The following is a 14,920-nucleotide window of genomic DNA, read 5'->3' as shown; positions in this document are numbered from 1 at the left end:
TTTTATTTTTTAACTTCTAATATTTACTCCTGACTTAGTTACACGATTGATTTAAAAATAAAGAATAGAAATTAAAAATTAGGAATCATAGTATAGAATGGTCGTAATTTTGATATCTGATTGATAAGTTTAATTGCGAGCTTTACTAACCTCAGTACAAAGGTAGTCCCCACGCACTTCAATCTCTATGGTATATTCCCAACGAGATTGGAACAAGTCAACAAGTCTCTCCGTTTAGGATCCAACATCAATCTTCCTCTTTCGTCCCTTAATAAACCTCCGCCGCCAATGATTTTCCGATGAGATCCGGGGTGAAATTTTTGACCGGAGGTGGTTTCTTGGTGATCTTATTTTACGTTTAGTGTTTAGTGGGTAGTAATAAATCACTGTAAACACTTTTTATACATTTTTTTTTTCAAATGAATCAATACAGTGAATTATTTCTTTGACATATTCCTCTTTTGCTGGAGGAGTCATAAGTGATTATAATACTATTAGGGTAAGTTATATTGGTTTGTATAGGTTGTTTTGGCCAGTTGTCCAGGGATAGTTCATAATAGATAATACCATGTCCACTTTTTTATCTTTTCCAAATCAATCAATACAGTGAACTATTTGTTCGACCGTCCTCTCTTCTTTATTTTGCGCTGTGTGACTGTAGCTACATAACATGAACCTTATCAAATTGTTCTTTCACGGAAGATGTGATTATTAGGGAAACTTGATCTATGTCACTGTTGAGCAATATACGGAATTCGTCAATGATCTCTTCTCTTCAATAGGGTAGATCCGTTTCTTCCAGATCTGGTGTATGTGTCTTCTCCCACAACACCACCATCTGTGTCGTTCATAGATCTAATGAACATAGAAAAAGACCACGGACGTGGAGCCATCGATCACGGTGAAACAGATCTGGAAGTGTATGGAACCCGATCCGTGACGAAAGCAAAACCAGATCATCTATAGAACATAAACCATCAATTTTACTCCTGTTCCGGAGTCAACCGTAGGAAACTATGATTTCTTCCTTTCTTTTGACATCAAGTATTAATTGTCCATTTACCGTGTTATCACTTCGGAGAGTAGTTCTTGCAGGTTTCATGAAAATTAGTTTACATGATTAGCACTGGTACTGATTCTGCCTTTGTTTACAGTCTTACATCCATGCTTTTACTGCAGCAGCAATTCATAGGTAAGGAAGAGTTTAAACATGATACCCTTGCTGATTTCCTTTTTGTTTTTACACACTTTCTCTACCTCCTCCTTGTAGAGCATACTCCTCTATGTAGATTTATGCCCTGTTAATGCATTCAATCCTCCTATAAAAGAGTCATTAGTTTGATGTGTCTCCAAATTCTCTGATCATTTATTTGATTTTCATTATTATTCGATTAGATAAAACAAAATCATTGCTATTGCTATTAGATTTTCATTCTTCTGGAAGTTTAATGCTATTGCTAACTTTATGCAATGAAGTTTGCTTAGAGAATTGAGATATCCTACTACCCAAGATAGCAATGCTTTGTGGATCATATATCAATACTACTTTTGTGCTAAAAAAATCTCCGAGCAAGCTTTTGAATGACCAAACTCTAGACATTATTAGACATACTAATTCATCACAATCTGCTAAAACAAGTCGTTTTACATTTATGTTTGTAACCTATAAAGATTTGAAAATAATTTAGTTAAACATTAAAAAATAACTGATTATAATATTATAATTAGTTATGATTGTTATTTATAATAATAATAATAATAATAATAGTTATTATTATTATTATAGTCACTTGTTTTTTTTTATAATAAAAAAGTAGTGTAAGAGAATAAGGATGAATATTGGATTCAGTTCTTAGTGTTGACTTGGCAGATTTATTGTTCTATGGACAGAAAAATTCCAAAATTTTTCATTATTTTTTCTCTCACACTCACTGATATAGTTAAGGCGACAGTCCCCTCAATTCAGGTGTTTGTCACAGCACATATTTTCAAATTTTAAAAAATCCGAAATTAAGAATGTTTGTTTTAGGTTTGATATATGTTTTAAGAAAACATATATAATTATGATTTTTAGCTACATATTTCAAAATTGTATCTCATAAGAAAAGTTAGAATTTAACTTTCTAATTAAAACAAAGGTATCTTCATAAAAATATCATATTTCCTATTAGATCATTTAAATTATAAATAATTAAATTTTAATTAATTACAAAATACCACTTTCATTATAATGATTGAAAACACAACATAAAAACTTCTAACAAAGAACGTTATTAACTAATATATAATGTGTATATATAGACTATTAAATAATGTATCATATAATATATAATATAATAATAAAAATACTTTAACTATCAGAGTGTAAATTGGATTAGATAACTGATACCTCAACTTACCCAAATACACATGTGAATTTGTGTAATTAATTTATATTGAATCCAAAATCCAATCAAAATAATTAAATAATATCAATAATAATACAATTTGTTCTTGATTAAGTGTATCTGAAATGTTTTTGATGATGTCCATAATAGCATGACAATGGTTAACATAACATAGCATGACAATGGTTAACATGATATGTGTATAAAATCCTGAATCTGTTAATCTGTTGCCCCGATAGTCGACTAGCCAACTAATGTAGTCGACTATATGTGTAAAATCCTGAATCTGTTAATTTGTTGTCCCGATAGTCGACTAGCCAACTAATGTAGTCGACTAGGCTCGTGCTGACAGCAATTGGTTTTATAAAATGGACTCTGCACTTGCTGTTAAAAGAGGTTGTTCAATCAAAAGAAAGAAAGAAAAGTGTGGAACAAGTTCTTGGAGCTATCTTGGAAGATCTTCTTGAGAATTTCATCAAGACACATCAAATTTGGCTTGGCAAGAAGAAGAAAATTCAGACTTGGAAAAGGTGTATTCAATCTAATCTTTAGGATGTGTTCTTGTGCTCTAAATATAGTTTGAAACTCTCTGATTTACTATTTTCTGGTTAAAGCAAGTGTGTGTGATAGCCTTGTTGTTTTTGGTTGTTAAAGCAAGTGTGTGTGATAGCATTGCTGTTGTGTGGTTGTGCAAGTGTGTGGATGCCTTGCGTGTGTGTTCCTTTATCTTAGAATTTAGATTTATCAAGTGTATTTGTAAATCTTGAAATTCTTGTGATATAGTGAATATCTCTAGCTGTGGTTTGCTAGATGAACTGGATGTAGATTCTTAAGAATCGAACCAGTATAAAAATTTTGTGTGCTTTATCTCTTTCTCTCTATATCTTGTCATAGTATAAATGCTCCATACATTAAGCATCAAACCATACTATTTCAATTGATTCAAAAGAAAAGGTTTTTATCAAAACAATTTCAAAAGTGCTAAAACTGGGCAAAATCTGTTAATACCAATTCACCCCTCTCTTGGTTGTGAAATATTGGAGCATCAATTCTAACAAGTGGTATCAGAGCTGGTTAGTCGAATACATAGTCGACTAGATCCTGACAGATGGCCAATATTTCACAAACTTTTTCTGAAGGGGCTTCAATAAACAGACCACCCTTATTTTTTGGAGATAACTATCCCTTCTGGAAAATCAGAATGAAGATCTTTTTAGAATCAATTGATAAAGGTGTATGGGATGCTATTGTTAATGGTCCATTCATACCTACAAAAATGGTGGAAGGAAAAACTATTCCTAAAGATTTCTTATCTTGGACTCTTGATGAAAATAAATGTGCTCATTATGATGTGAGAGCCAAGAATATAATCTCATCTGCACTAACATTGGATGAATTCTATAGGGTATCAATTTGTCAATCCGCCAAAGAAATGTGGTATGTGTTAGAGGTAACTCATGAAGGCACGAATGAAGTCAAAAGAGCTAGAAAGAACACATTAATCCAGGAGTATGAAATGTTTAGGATGAAGGCTGAGGAAACAATCTATGATGTGCAAAAAAGGTTCACTCATATTGTGAATCATCTCATAGCATTGGGAAAGGTTTTTGAAAAGGAAGAACTGAATATAAAAATACTGAAAAGTCTGAATAGAGCATGGCAGCCTAAGGTCACTGCAATTTCTGAATCAAGAGATCTCACCACACTGAGTATGGCAACCCTCTTTGGAAAATTAAGAGAACATGAATTGGAACTTGGACGTTTAAAAGAGGAAGAGGAAGGAGAGAAAAGGCAAAGCATTGCATTAAAAGCTGCTGCAAAAACTAAAGGCAGAAGCAAAACCAACAAGGATAAGGAAACTGCAGAACAAGAGGATGAAGCTTCTGATTCTGAGACACTAAATATGATGGTAAAACGTTTTTCAAAATTTTTGAAGTACAAAAATAAATCTAATGCAAAATCTGCAGCTGCAGGAAATAGAAGATTCCCTTCCAAGAGGCAAGAGTCATCATCTAACACTTCAACATGTTATGAGTGTGGCAAATCTGGTCATATCAAACCTGATTGTCCAATTCTCAAGATCAAAAAGAAATTAGAGGAAAAGGGTGAGGCTATAAGCAAGTCCAAGAGAGTGAAGAAAGCATATATTGCTTGGGAGGACAATGACTCTAACACCTCTAGTGATTCAAGTGAAAGCCATGAAGAAGAAACAAATCTGTGTTTGATGGCTGATACAAAATCCTTTGCCAGCAGTGTAAGTGATCTTGAATCTACTGATGAAAGTTATGAAACTAGGTTCTATCAACTACTTGATGTATATAATGAGCTGCATGAAGAGGCTAGAAAGTTGCAATACTCTAATAACAGACATAAAGGTGAAAATAGGTGGCTTGAAAATAGATTAAAACAGCTTGAAACAGAAAATGAAGAATTGAAAACTGAGCTTGAAAATATTGAAAAGCATAAAAGTGGTGATTGCAAAAAGAGTGTGCTTAATTGTGAAAATTGTTCCAAACAATTAGAGAGAATCAAATATCTAATGAGTACATTAACTAGATTCACTCTAGGAAGAAATTATCTAGATGCTATGCTAGGTTCCCAAAGAAGTGTACTGAACAGAGAAGGCATAGGATATGCAGAACACGAAAATCAACTAGGGAGTCAACTAGAATCAAGGAAATTCATTAACATGAGTAAACCATCTTCTATTGTATGCTTTTACTATTGCAAATCTGGTCATACATCGAATAAATGTTACTTTAAAAAGCATGGTGTTCCTGAAGGTAAATATAAATGGATAGCCAAGAATTCAAATGTTTTGTCTAACATGAAAGGACCCAACTTCAAAGTGGGTACCTAGATATATTTTACTTGTTTTTGCAGGGGTTATGAAAAGCCTAATGATCAATGTGGTACTAATTTTGGGCTGCATAAGTAAAAATAAGTTTGAATCATTCCCTGCTTAATAATGATACGAGTAAAACAACTTTTAACATTTTTTGATGATGTTTCTTAGGACAAAAATTAATCTTTTACTACCAAAAGTGTTTCTACAAATACAAATTGTGTTGTTACATCTATGTTGCTATTCTTCAACATTTTAATGAATTAGGCATACTTGATTTCGCATTTACAGCATAAAAATCTGCATCAGATTTTACCATTCTACATTAAAATAGTCGACTTACAAATCAACTATCATCCAAATACTGCACCAGAATTGTCATCACTGCACCAGATTTTCTGTTTTTGCATTACGTAGTCAACTTCGTAGTTAACTATATTTTCATACTGCATCAGACTTTGTAATTTCTGCATCAGGTTTTATCTTTCTGCATAAAATAGTCAACTTGCTAGTTAACTAGTCATGCATTTTTCATATTCCCTGTGTTATATTTCGAAGCAAGTCGACTACATTAGTAACCTAGTTAACTACGTCTGGCACAAAAATGGTTTGGTGAAATTTTCTTCTCCTTTAAACTTCTTTCCAATATAAAACCTCCAAACCCCCAAATCTGTTCAAAACCCTAAATCCCCATTCTCTAATTGTTTTCAAAATTCACAATCTCTTTAAAACCCTTGAATTGTGTTGTTGTTATTCATCCTTCCTGCATCCTTCATATGCTTCTGAGGAAGAAGAAGAGAAATTTTCCGCTGCCATTGCTGAAGATGAGGAAGCATCTCCATAAGCTGAAATGTTCGATTAATGGGTTGTAATCTTGCTATCCTTCTTCTTTTGCTTTCATCTTTAGCTTAATCTGGTTTTAATCTGTACAATGCCCAATCTAATTTGATAGCTGATATAAGGCACATCTTTTGCTTCTCCATTATATGTGTGTTTTGTTTTTCACTTCTTTGTCTGATCCACATTTGTGAAATTGGTACTGAATATTTCTTCTTTCATACCCTTATTTTGCTAATGCCAAAAAGGGGAAGTTTCACACCACTTTGTTAAATAGTTGCTAAAGACATATGGTGAATATAAGTTGCTTAGTATCATTCGTTGTGTTTTTAACAACTTATCTTTTGGATTTATTGCATGCTTGTTCACTAAAAAGGAAGAACCATTACTTTGTCATACTAAACATAACTTGTTTGAAGTAAAATGTGCATTTTTCATATTTTTCTGCATAAAATAATTAACTGGATAATCAATTACAAGGTTGTTTAAAGGATATTTTTCATGTTGTGCTTATATTTTTTTTTTCTCTGTGATATTCGTTTATGCCAAGATCCATATCAATTAATCTTCTGCAAAATTGATTACATGATGCTTTGATAATGCATCTCTCACCAACACTTTTTTCATTTTAATCTTTGAAAATCTATTATAAGAAAGTACCTATAGGTGTTGGGTGTTTGTTCCTAGGGGGAGTAACCATGCATCTAGATTTTGGGATCAAGATTGTTCTTATGTGATTGATTATACTTTTAGCTAATATGATAAAATTTGTTCTATTTGGTTTGCCATTAAGTCTATGTTGCTCTTTTTCTTGGTACTTGATTTGAGAATGTTGCTTGTACTTTGATATTCCAATTTCTCTTATATGTTTCTGCTACATTTTACTTTGATACAATATTATATAATGACATGCATTCCATAGTTATGACATTCTATGATTTCATTGGCCTATTCATCATATAGGGGATTTCAAGGTAGGGGGAGCAAAGGTAGCCCATGATTTTGAATGCTTTTAGCTATATATTTCATTGAGATTGGCTATTTTTTGCAGTTTTTTTTATCCCTGTTTTTGATCATGTCCAAAGGGGGAGAAATGTTTGTTGTTCTATGCAAGTTTGTCCATCATAAAAAAAGGGGGAGATTGTTGTTGATTAAGTGTATCTGAAATGTTTTTGATGATGTCCATAATAGCATAACAATGGTTAACATGACATAGCATGACAATGGTTAACATGATATGTGTATAAAATCCTGAATCTGTTAATCTGCTGCCCCGATAGTCGACTAGCCAACTAATGTAGTCGACTATATGTGTAAAATCCTGAATCTGTTAATTTGTTGTCCCGTTAGTCGACTAGCCAACTAATGTAGTCGATTAGGCTCGTGCTGACAGCAACTGGTTTTATAAAATGGACTCTGCACCTGCTGTTAAAAGAGGTTGTGCAATCAAAAGAAAGAAAGAAAAGTGTGGAACAAGTTCTTGGAGCTATCTTGGAAGATCTTCTTGAGAATTTCATCAAGACACATCAAATTTGGCTTGGCAAGAAGAAGAAAATTCAGACTTGGAAAAGGTGTATTCAATCTAATCTTTAGGATGTGTTCTTGTGCTCTAAATATAGTTTGAAACTCTCTGATTTACTATTTTCTGGTTAAAGCAAGTGTGTGTGATAGCCTTGTTGTTTTTGGTTGTTAAAGCAAGTGTGTGTGATAGCATTGCTGTTGTGTGGTTGTGCAAGTGTGTAGATGCCTTGCGTGTGTGTTCCTTTATCTTAGAATTTAGATTTATCAAGTGTATTTGTAAATCTTGAAATTCTTGTGATATAGTGAATATCTCTAGCTGTGGTTTGCTAGATGAACTGGATGTAGATTCTTAAGAATCGAACCAGTATAAAAATTTTGTGTGCTTTATCTCTTTCTCTCTATATCTTGTCATAGTATAAATGCTCCATACATTAAGCATCAAACCATACTATTTCAATTGATTCAAAAGAAAAGGTTTTTATCAAAACAATTTCAAAAGTGCTAAAACTGGGCAAAATCTGTTAATACCAATTCACCCCCCTCTTGGTTGTGAAATATTGGAGCATCAATTCTAACACAATTATTCTTTAATTTACTTTATTATTTTATTTATTGTTGGAATGTTTAATAGTATAATCTCTTTTTTTAAAGTTGTAAAAGAAAAAAGAAGTAAAACTACAAATTTTAACCAAAAAAAGTCCAAATTTATAAATTGGTTAATTGAATTCATTCCAACCTAATAAAAATGAGTTGAATTGAGTTGGATTTGATTTAATAAAATGATAAGTAAATTCCTTATTCTAAACCAATTTTTTTTTTTGGGCTAGGTGATGAATTAATTTGTTAAAACCTTCCCAAACTCAACTGTGCGTGTATACCCAATATCTGAAGCCTTGAAATATGCTTATGTTAATTTTCAAAACAAAGCCTTTAACCATTTTTTGTACGGAATTACCTAACCGCATGCAATATAGAAGAACTCTGGACTCATCATAAACAACTGCCACGTGTGCATCAAGTCGTTTGAATTGTATAGTCTTAATAGTATCAAACTATTGGATAAATAAAAACGCTTAGGTCGGTCATTTTAAAGTCATATACGTGAATTAGTTGACAAATGTAAGATAATATTTAACAAATTAGTGAAGAAAAATTGATCTGTTTGTTATATAGTATGACGCAGTTATATTTCAACTTGAGTTACGTATCCGTATTCGATATTTTAAGATATTTTACTGATACTTATCAATGAAGTATTTAATTTATAAAATTGTAGTACATTACAAGAAAATATTTAAATGATGACCAATTTTTATGACAACAAATAATTAGTCAATATATAATTAGTCACTATATAGTAACCAATTTAGATATCAATCTAAAAACAAAAAAAATATGTAAAGTAACCTTTATTATGAATTGTTTCTAAATTATTCATTAACATTAACTACCAAGGTTTTGACTATCAAAATAATTGGTTTATAAATTGGTCATTAACATTAGTTACCAAGGTTTTAGCTACCAAAATAATTGATCTCTAATTAGGAAAGTGACCTCTAACATATTTTTTGTTACTAAAATTGGTCATTATTTAAGAATTTTCTTGTAGTAGTACTTTTATGATGACAATAATTTATATTTTTTATGTTGATAAGTTTAGTAATATAGTTTTAATTTATATTCACATAATAATAATCTTATATTTATTATGTTTTTAAGAATTATTGTACATTTTTCAATATTCATATATTATTATCTATTATATATCGTATCATATTATTTTCAAAATAAATATATCGACATATTAGATATGTCATTACAAAAAATTATTAATAGTAGAGGAAATTTTTTTTGAAGGTTATAAAAATCCTCCACAAATTAATATTATTTAAGATAAATATGATGAATTATGTAAGAGCTAATAATCATAGAAGTTTTAAGTTATTCTGAAGGGGTATATGACCTCCGGTACTAGATTTCGGGTTCAGACCCTCGTCTTTTCGTCCTTTCCCTTCAAAGATTTCACACTCGGTTAGATCCTCTCTTTTCATCCTTTCCTTCCAAAGGTTTCACATTCAGTTTACGTTTTCCCCAAATTCCCAAGTCCAAAACTAAGCGCCACATTCATTTTTGTTTTGGTGAGTTTAGGGTTCATCTCCCAAATCGGTTTCCTTTCACCTAGGATCGATCAATCTCGTCATCAAACCTAGGGATTCCGCGAGCAAAGGTAAACATTCTAAGCATTCTGTTGTTTGATTGGAAATCAAAGTTTCAAGAACAGAGTTGTACATAATATGAATCTATTCTGCAAAATACAGAATATGATTGGAAATCAAATATGAAACGTGTCTTGATTTGGTTGCCAAAACAATTGGTAGCAAGAGCTCTGTGTATCGAGGAGTAGTCAAGTATATGTATATGAATCTCTTTCAAATAATTAACCTGCTGCATTAGTTTTTATTTGATTTTTTGTGACCCTGAATGAAAGGAAAAATTAATTCTGATATAGGTGCAACGAAGATCGTTTTGAAGCATTTGTGTGGGATAAGAGCGATCCAGGGGAAAAAGGAAGAACAGGTTGAAATAGACTTTAGAACATATATATCTTTTCAATTCTTTGATTATTTGCTTTTCTGAACAAACTACTCACTAACCTCGTTTCATTTTTTTTACTTGTATGTCTGCATCTTCTTCGACTGTTGCAGTTTACATTGGTACAATTTGCTTTCCTGCATCAAGTGTTGGTTATGTTAATGTAAATAGCAGATGATAAAATCTTGGTTTTGGTGTGAATCTTTCTCTGATCTTTTCTTGCTTCTGTTGCCAGGTGCTTATTCAACTGAAGTTGACGCCGCCAAAGCTCATGATTTGGTGTCAATCAGAATTGGGGGCTTAAAAGCATTAACCAATTGTCATGTATGTTTCATTCATTATAGATGCATTTATGAATTTCATAAATATAATCTTGCTGCAGATTTTGATTCAATTGTTATTAATTAGTTGAATTCCTTCTCATAAAGCATATACTATTATTTGTAGGTGAGGTGTCATTCCAAGGACATGGATGAAATGAGAAGAATGAGCAAATGGGACTATATTTGTGCTATTAGAGGGTAAGATGTGAATTTTTTTGTGAATCTTCTTATAGCTAGGCTAGCAGCCTTGTTATGTGTAATCTGTTGTTGATTAAAGAACATTACATAATCGTTCATTACTACTGTAAAAGTTAATAAACTAATAACAGTTGTTGATTAAATAACATTACATAATTCAATTCTAAAGGGTTACATTGGAAATGGTAAGTAAAGTTAATTACATGGATATATAAGTTTATATTGTGTTTCTTCCAGAGGTTGGTTTGGTCTCTGACCAGAATATTTAAGCATTGGAGTTTTGTTATTTGAACATAAAAAAAAAACACTGAGATTTTATATATGTCAACACTACCGCATATAATTATCTGTCTTTTATCCTTGTTTTTTTAACGTGCACGCATCTCAAAACACATGTAAGAAAATCAAATAAACAACGTACCTTTTGTTATTATCTGAATTCAGTCCTGATTTTTCTTTCCTTGAGCGGTGGCATGTGAAACGAACTTTGTGAGGCTATAGCAACTAAAGTCATTTCGATAAAAGTGTTTTTCTCGGTTTAAGCTTTGTTTCTTCTCCTAAAACCTTGCTGAGGCAAACAACTTATTGCTGATAAAGGAAGTGGTGTTACTGAGTCAGTTTGCAAGTATGTGAATAAAATGGGTGTTTACTTGGAATAGAAATTATGGTTAATTAATGCAGCATTTTGGTTTTGGCAAGGCCTGATATCTGGCTGAATCTTATGTTTGAATTAAAGTGTAAAGATGTATATGCATGCAGCAGAGAGAGGTCACATGGGGATGATGATGTGTGTGTTTCTGTTTTTATTTGGTGTTTTTATTGTGGGAATTGAGATTGATACATGTTCCCCACTTTAGCAAGTTTGTTTACTTTATTTAGGGTGCTTCGATGTATGCAAAGTGTAGTGATAGTATTTTGTATAGCTAATTGCTATATACTGCTGAAGTTTAAGAGTGTCTATAGAGATTGGAATTGTAATTGTAGGTACCTGGCATGTGTGTGACTATGCATTAGGATTGTTTGTAGGTTCTGCCATTGAAAACAACTACACAAACATTTCGTCGTATAATCAATCTTGTGATTTCACGTATGCTGCTTACACATGTTCACTCTGGATTTTCTAAACCAAGTAGCAAATGGCCTTGAAATCAAAAGCATAAATCCAAACATGCTATAAAAAACAGGGATTTGCGACACCAATTATTTGGGAAGCACCATAGAAGGCACAACAGAAGCAGAAGTCCTTGAAAAGCAAGTTGTCCAATGGTTGGTAAGTTATAGATTTCAGTTCATTTCTTTGCTTTTAGCTCATTAAGTTATAGATTTTAACATATGTACAATTCACTGTAAATGATACTTTAATTGAATATTTGAATGCCTCTATTTTCTCATCATTTTCTCTGTTGAAAAAGCCCTGCACCAGTATTTTGCAAGGTTTTATATTTTACTAGTTTGGAATGTTGAATGTTTCCTTGTTTAAAATCCTAACTATTGTTTCGGAGAGAGATGATGTTGCCAAGGGCATTGTTGGCTAGATTCGTTCAAAAATCATCCACTGTTTCTCCTTTCCAATTCAATCAACAGGCATATTATTGTGTTTTTATTGTACTAGTGTCCTGTTTCAAAATCTATGCTTATCTCATGGGTTTGGAAATTTTGCAGAGAGCATTGCATAGCAGGAATAAGAAAGCATTGGAATTCATTGCTAAAGGCTGGAATGCTTTGATCCTGATGCACAGTATGCACTGGGTTGTCATTTAAGAGTTGAGGTGAGGGCACTATTAACCTTTATATTGTAATGAAATTGATAAAGTATATGTAGCAAGCTTTGCTAACTTTGAGTTTATGATTATAATCATTTGTTGATGCTTTCTTGAATCACTTAATGACTACCATTACTGTTAGTTTCTTTTTTCTTTTCTTGCCTGATTATGGAGCACCACTTCTTTAATTTATTGATCTGATCTTGATACATATGAGACAAAACCATGTATAATATGAGATAAAACACTTAATGGACCAGAAACAGAAATTGTCCTCTTTCTGGATAATTTCTAGAAAGGAGTGTGATTAATTCTATTCCTGTTTGTTTTCAGTAATATTCAAGAAATATTTCTCAATTTGGATATACAGAAGTGGAATGATATATTAATGTTTTATGATTTTTTATACATATCTATATATTTACTCATCTTATATATATAATATTCTATATATTTGTGGAATCATTGTTCCACCTTACCAAATATATATCATATCGGATACATATATAGTCTTTATTTGTCATACACACATGTGTGTGTATATATGTATGTATAGTTTGTTTTGACCGACTGTATTACATTTGATAAGAATGTTAAATTAGTTTTTCCTCAATCACTTGTTATAGCTTTTCCACACAATCTTACTTCTTTTGGATTCCTATTATCTTCCAGAAATTGGATAACCTCTTTGATAATACAACATATAAGAGTTAAGTAATATTTATGGATAAGAGATAGGATTTTTGCTATAAGATATCTTGTGCCTATAATTTATAATTTATCCCATATTTGATGGGAACTCTAAACTGGTTGCAGAGTTGGTTACCGTTAATGGATTTAAAATTGCTTATGCAATTAAGAATGATGCAAAAGGACCAAGAGGATGAAAGGTCGAGACTTTCAAAAGTCAAAAACAGGATCCGTCCTTGCTTTCAAAGTCACCTTCAGAAAGTAAACATACTTGCATTTCACCAATTTCTGTATGTTTATCAAAACCCATTTTCAATTAGCTCTGCATTCCCTCTTTCAATCCAATTGATTCATATATATGGTTTGAATTGTATGGACCACCATCAGATCGGAATGTGGCTTGAATTAGCTCTGCATTCCCTCTACACTGAACAAAATGTGGCTTAGTTCTCTACACACATTTTAGTATATGCATGTTGATTTCATAATTTGAGGTTGACGTTATTCTTGCAGTTAATATTTATCTTTTATAATTTCAGCAAACTAGTGATACAAATGAGCCTGAGTCTTCTATGGGTACAAGAGGATCATCTGGTGGTAGCAACATTTAGGGTGTTGATGATGTTTTTTAGGATGAAACTATTTTAGTGTATTATGAAGTTTGAGTAAGTATGGATTAAGTTGTAATTGTTTCATTTTAAATTGCTTTTATGTTAATATGTTGATTTTGAGAAATAAAAGTTCTAATGATATATATTTGAGCACTTTGGTTGAAGTATTTGATTGAAGTTTACAAAAAAATATTGTTGATATAAAAATATAAGTACCTCAAATGGGGATATACATTTTCAAGTATAGTAGGAAATTCTAATTACAAACAAAATATTGTTTTCTTTTTAGATTTGAATAACGCAGGAAAAATACAATAATAAATCCACAAATTAAATAATACAAACGAAATAGGTTTTATAATCCTTGAATTGAGGAGGGTATTAACCCCCACAAAAAAAAAATGAAAAATAAGAATTTTGGAATCAAATAGGTTTATGAAAATAAAGGAGGTTTTAAACCTCCACAAAATAATAGTCATGAATAGGAGAGGTTATAACCCTCCATTAAAAGACTTCCACAATATAAACCTGGTACCAGGGGTTGTAGAAAATCTCCACAAATAACTTGTGGGGAACCTATTTGTGGAGGTTTGAAAAACTCCTGCAAAATATTTTGTGGAGGGTAAAAAACCCCGCAAAACAAAAATAAAACCTCCGCAATTTAGGTTTTTTTTTGTAGTGTGTGTCATATTCTACATATATCGTATCCTACATATATCATATCTGTGCATCATACATTATACACAACTAAACATAGCAATTTTTTGCCTGACAACAAATACCCAGTAAACCTAGCTACAAATAAAAGTAATTTTGCCTTTCTTTTTTCCATTGCGTAACTGATCGAGAACCAATTACGTGAGGTCACTTGTTAAGAGATAAATGTTGAGAACAATTATTTTGACATCAGCTTTCTCCATACTTGCCATTAAGTTACTAACAACAATACCACTACAAAACGAGTAACCATATATTTAATGAAGTTAGACTTTTACAAGAGTAAAGAGTAAAAGTGTCAATGTTAATTTCATAAGAATAAATGTGTCAATGTTAATTTGATACTTCTAAAGAAAAATACTCCCATTTAACAACCTTTGACATTTACACATTTATCCTTATGAAATAGAAAATTGAGCCTAAGTTCATTAGATAT

General features: G+C 31.7%; 2 protein-coding genes across 24 annotated transcripts; both read left to right on the top strand.

The window, feature by feature from the left end:
• The first annotated feature begins 3,495 nt into the window (after nt 1–3,495).
• LOC114188499 (uncharacterized) lies at nt 3,496–5,247 on the top strand. Its single transcript, XM_028077071.1, has one exon. It carries the CDS (start codon nt 3,496–3,498, stop codon nt 5,245–5,247), a length of 1,752 nt encoding a protein of 583 aa, XP_027932872.1.
• A 4,255-nt stretch (nt 5,248–9,502) lies between these two features.
• On the top strand, nt 9,503–13,934 carry LOC114188744 (AP2-like ethylene-responsive transcription factor At2g41710). Of its 23 annotated transcripts, none has more exons than XR_014995497.1 (11): nt 9,503–9,621; nt 9,739–9,817; nt 9,909–9,998; nt 10,100–10,167; nt 10,296–10,345; nt 10,418–10,506; nt 10,630–10,703; nt 11,730–11,973; nt 12,366–12,472; nt 13,283–13,417; nt 13,696–13,934. XR_014995497.1 is itself a non-coding variant. In XM_085674243.1 (11 exons), coding segments are annotated over exons 3-8 (306 nt in total). In that variant the 5' UTR covers nt 9,503–9,621; nt 9,739–9,817; nt 9,909–10,002; the 3' UTR covers nt 11,952–11,973; nt 12,366–12,472; nt 13,283–13,417; nt 13,696–13,934. The 23 variants fall into 23 exon arrangements, 13 of the variants coding, with proteins under 13 accessions (XP_085530369.1, XP_085530374.1, XP_085530376.1 ...); XM_085674243.1 differs by having other exon boundaries at nt 9,909–10,004; nt 10,296–10,304; nt 11,888–11,973; XR_014995493.1 differs by lacking the exon at nt 9,909–9,998.
• Nucleotides 13,935–14,920: the final 986 nt, after the last annotated feature.

Source organism: Vigna unguiculata, chromosome 6 (assembly GCF_037176805.1).
Source record: "Vigna unguiculata cultivar grain cowpea cultivar isolate G323 ecotype 2 chromosome 6, ASM3717680v1, whole genome shotgun sequence".
NCBI lineage: Eukaryota > Viridiplantae > Streptophyta > Magnoliopsida > Fabales > Fabaceae > Vigna > Vigna unguiculata.
The sequence above is the reverse complement of the archived record's forward strand: the minus strand, read 5'-3'. Positions and strand labels throughout refer to the sequence as shown.

Bases quoted from the DNA above. Each gene is read 5' to 3' on its own strand.
- LOC114188744 (XM_085674243.1), top strand. The intron at 10,507-10,629 runs GTATGTTTCATT...TATTATTTGTAG, and splicing joins AAGCATTAACCAATTGTCAT to GTGAGGTGTCATTCCAAGGA. The intron at 10,704-11,887 runs GTAAGATGTGAA...TATAAAAAACAG, and splicing joins TATATTTGTGCTATTAGAGG to GGATTTGCGACACCAATTAT.
- LOC114188499 (XM_028077071.1), top strand. From the start codon at position 3,496: ATGGCCAATATTTCACAAACTTTTTCTGAAGGGGCTTCAATAAACAGA.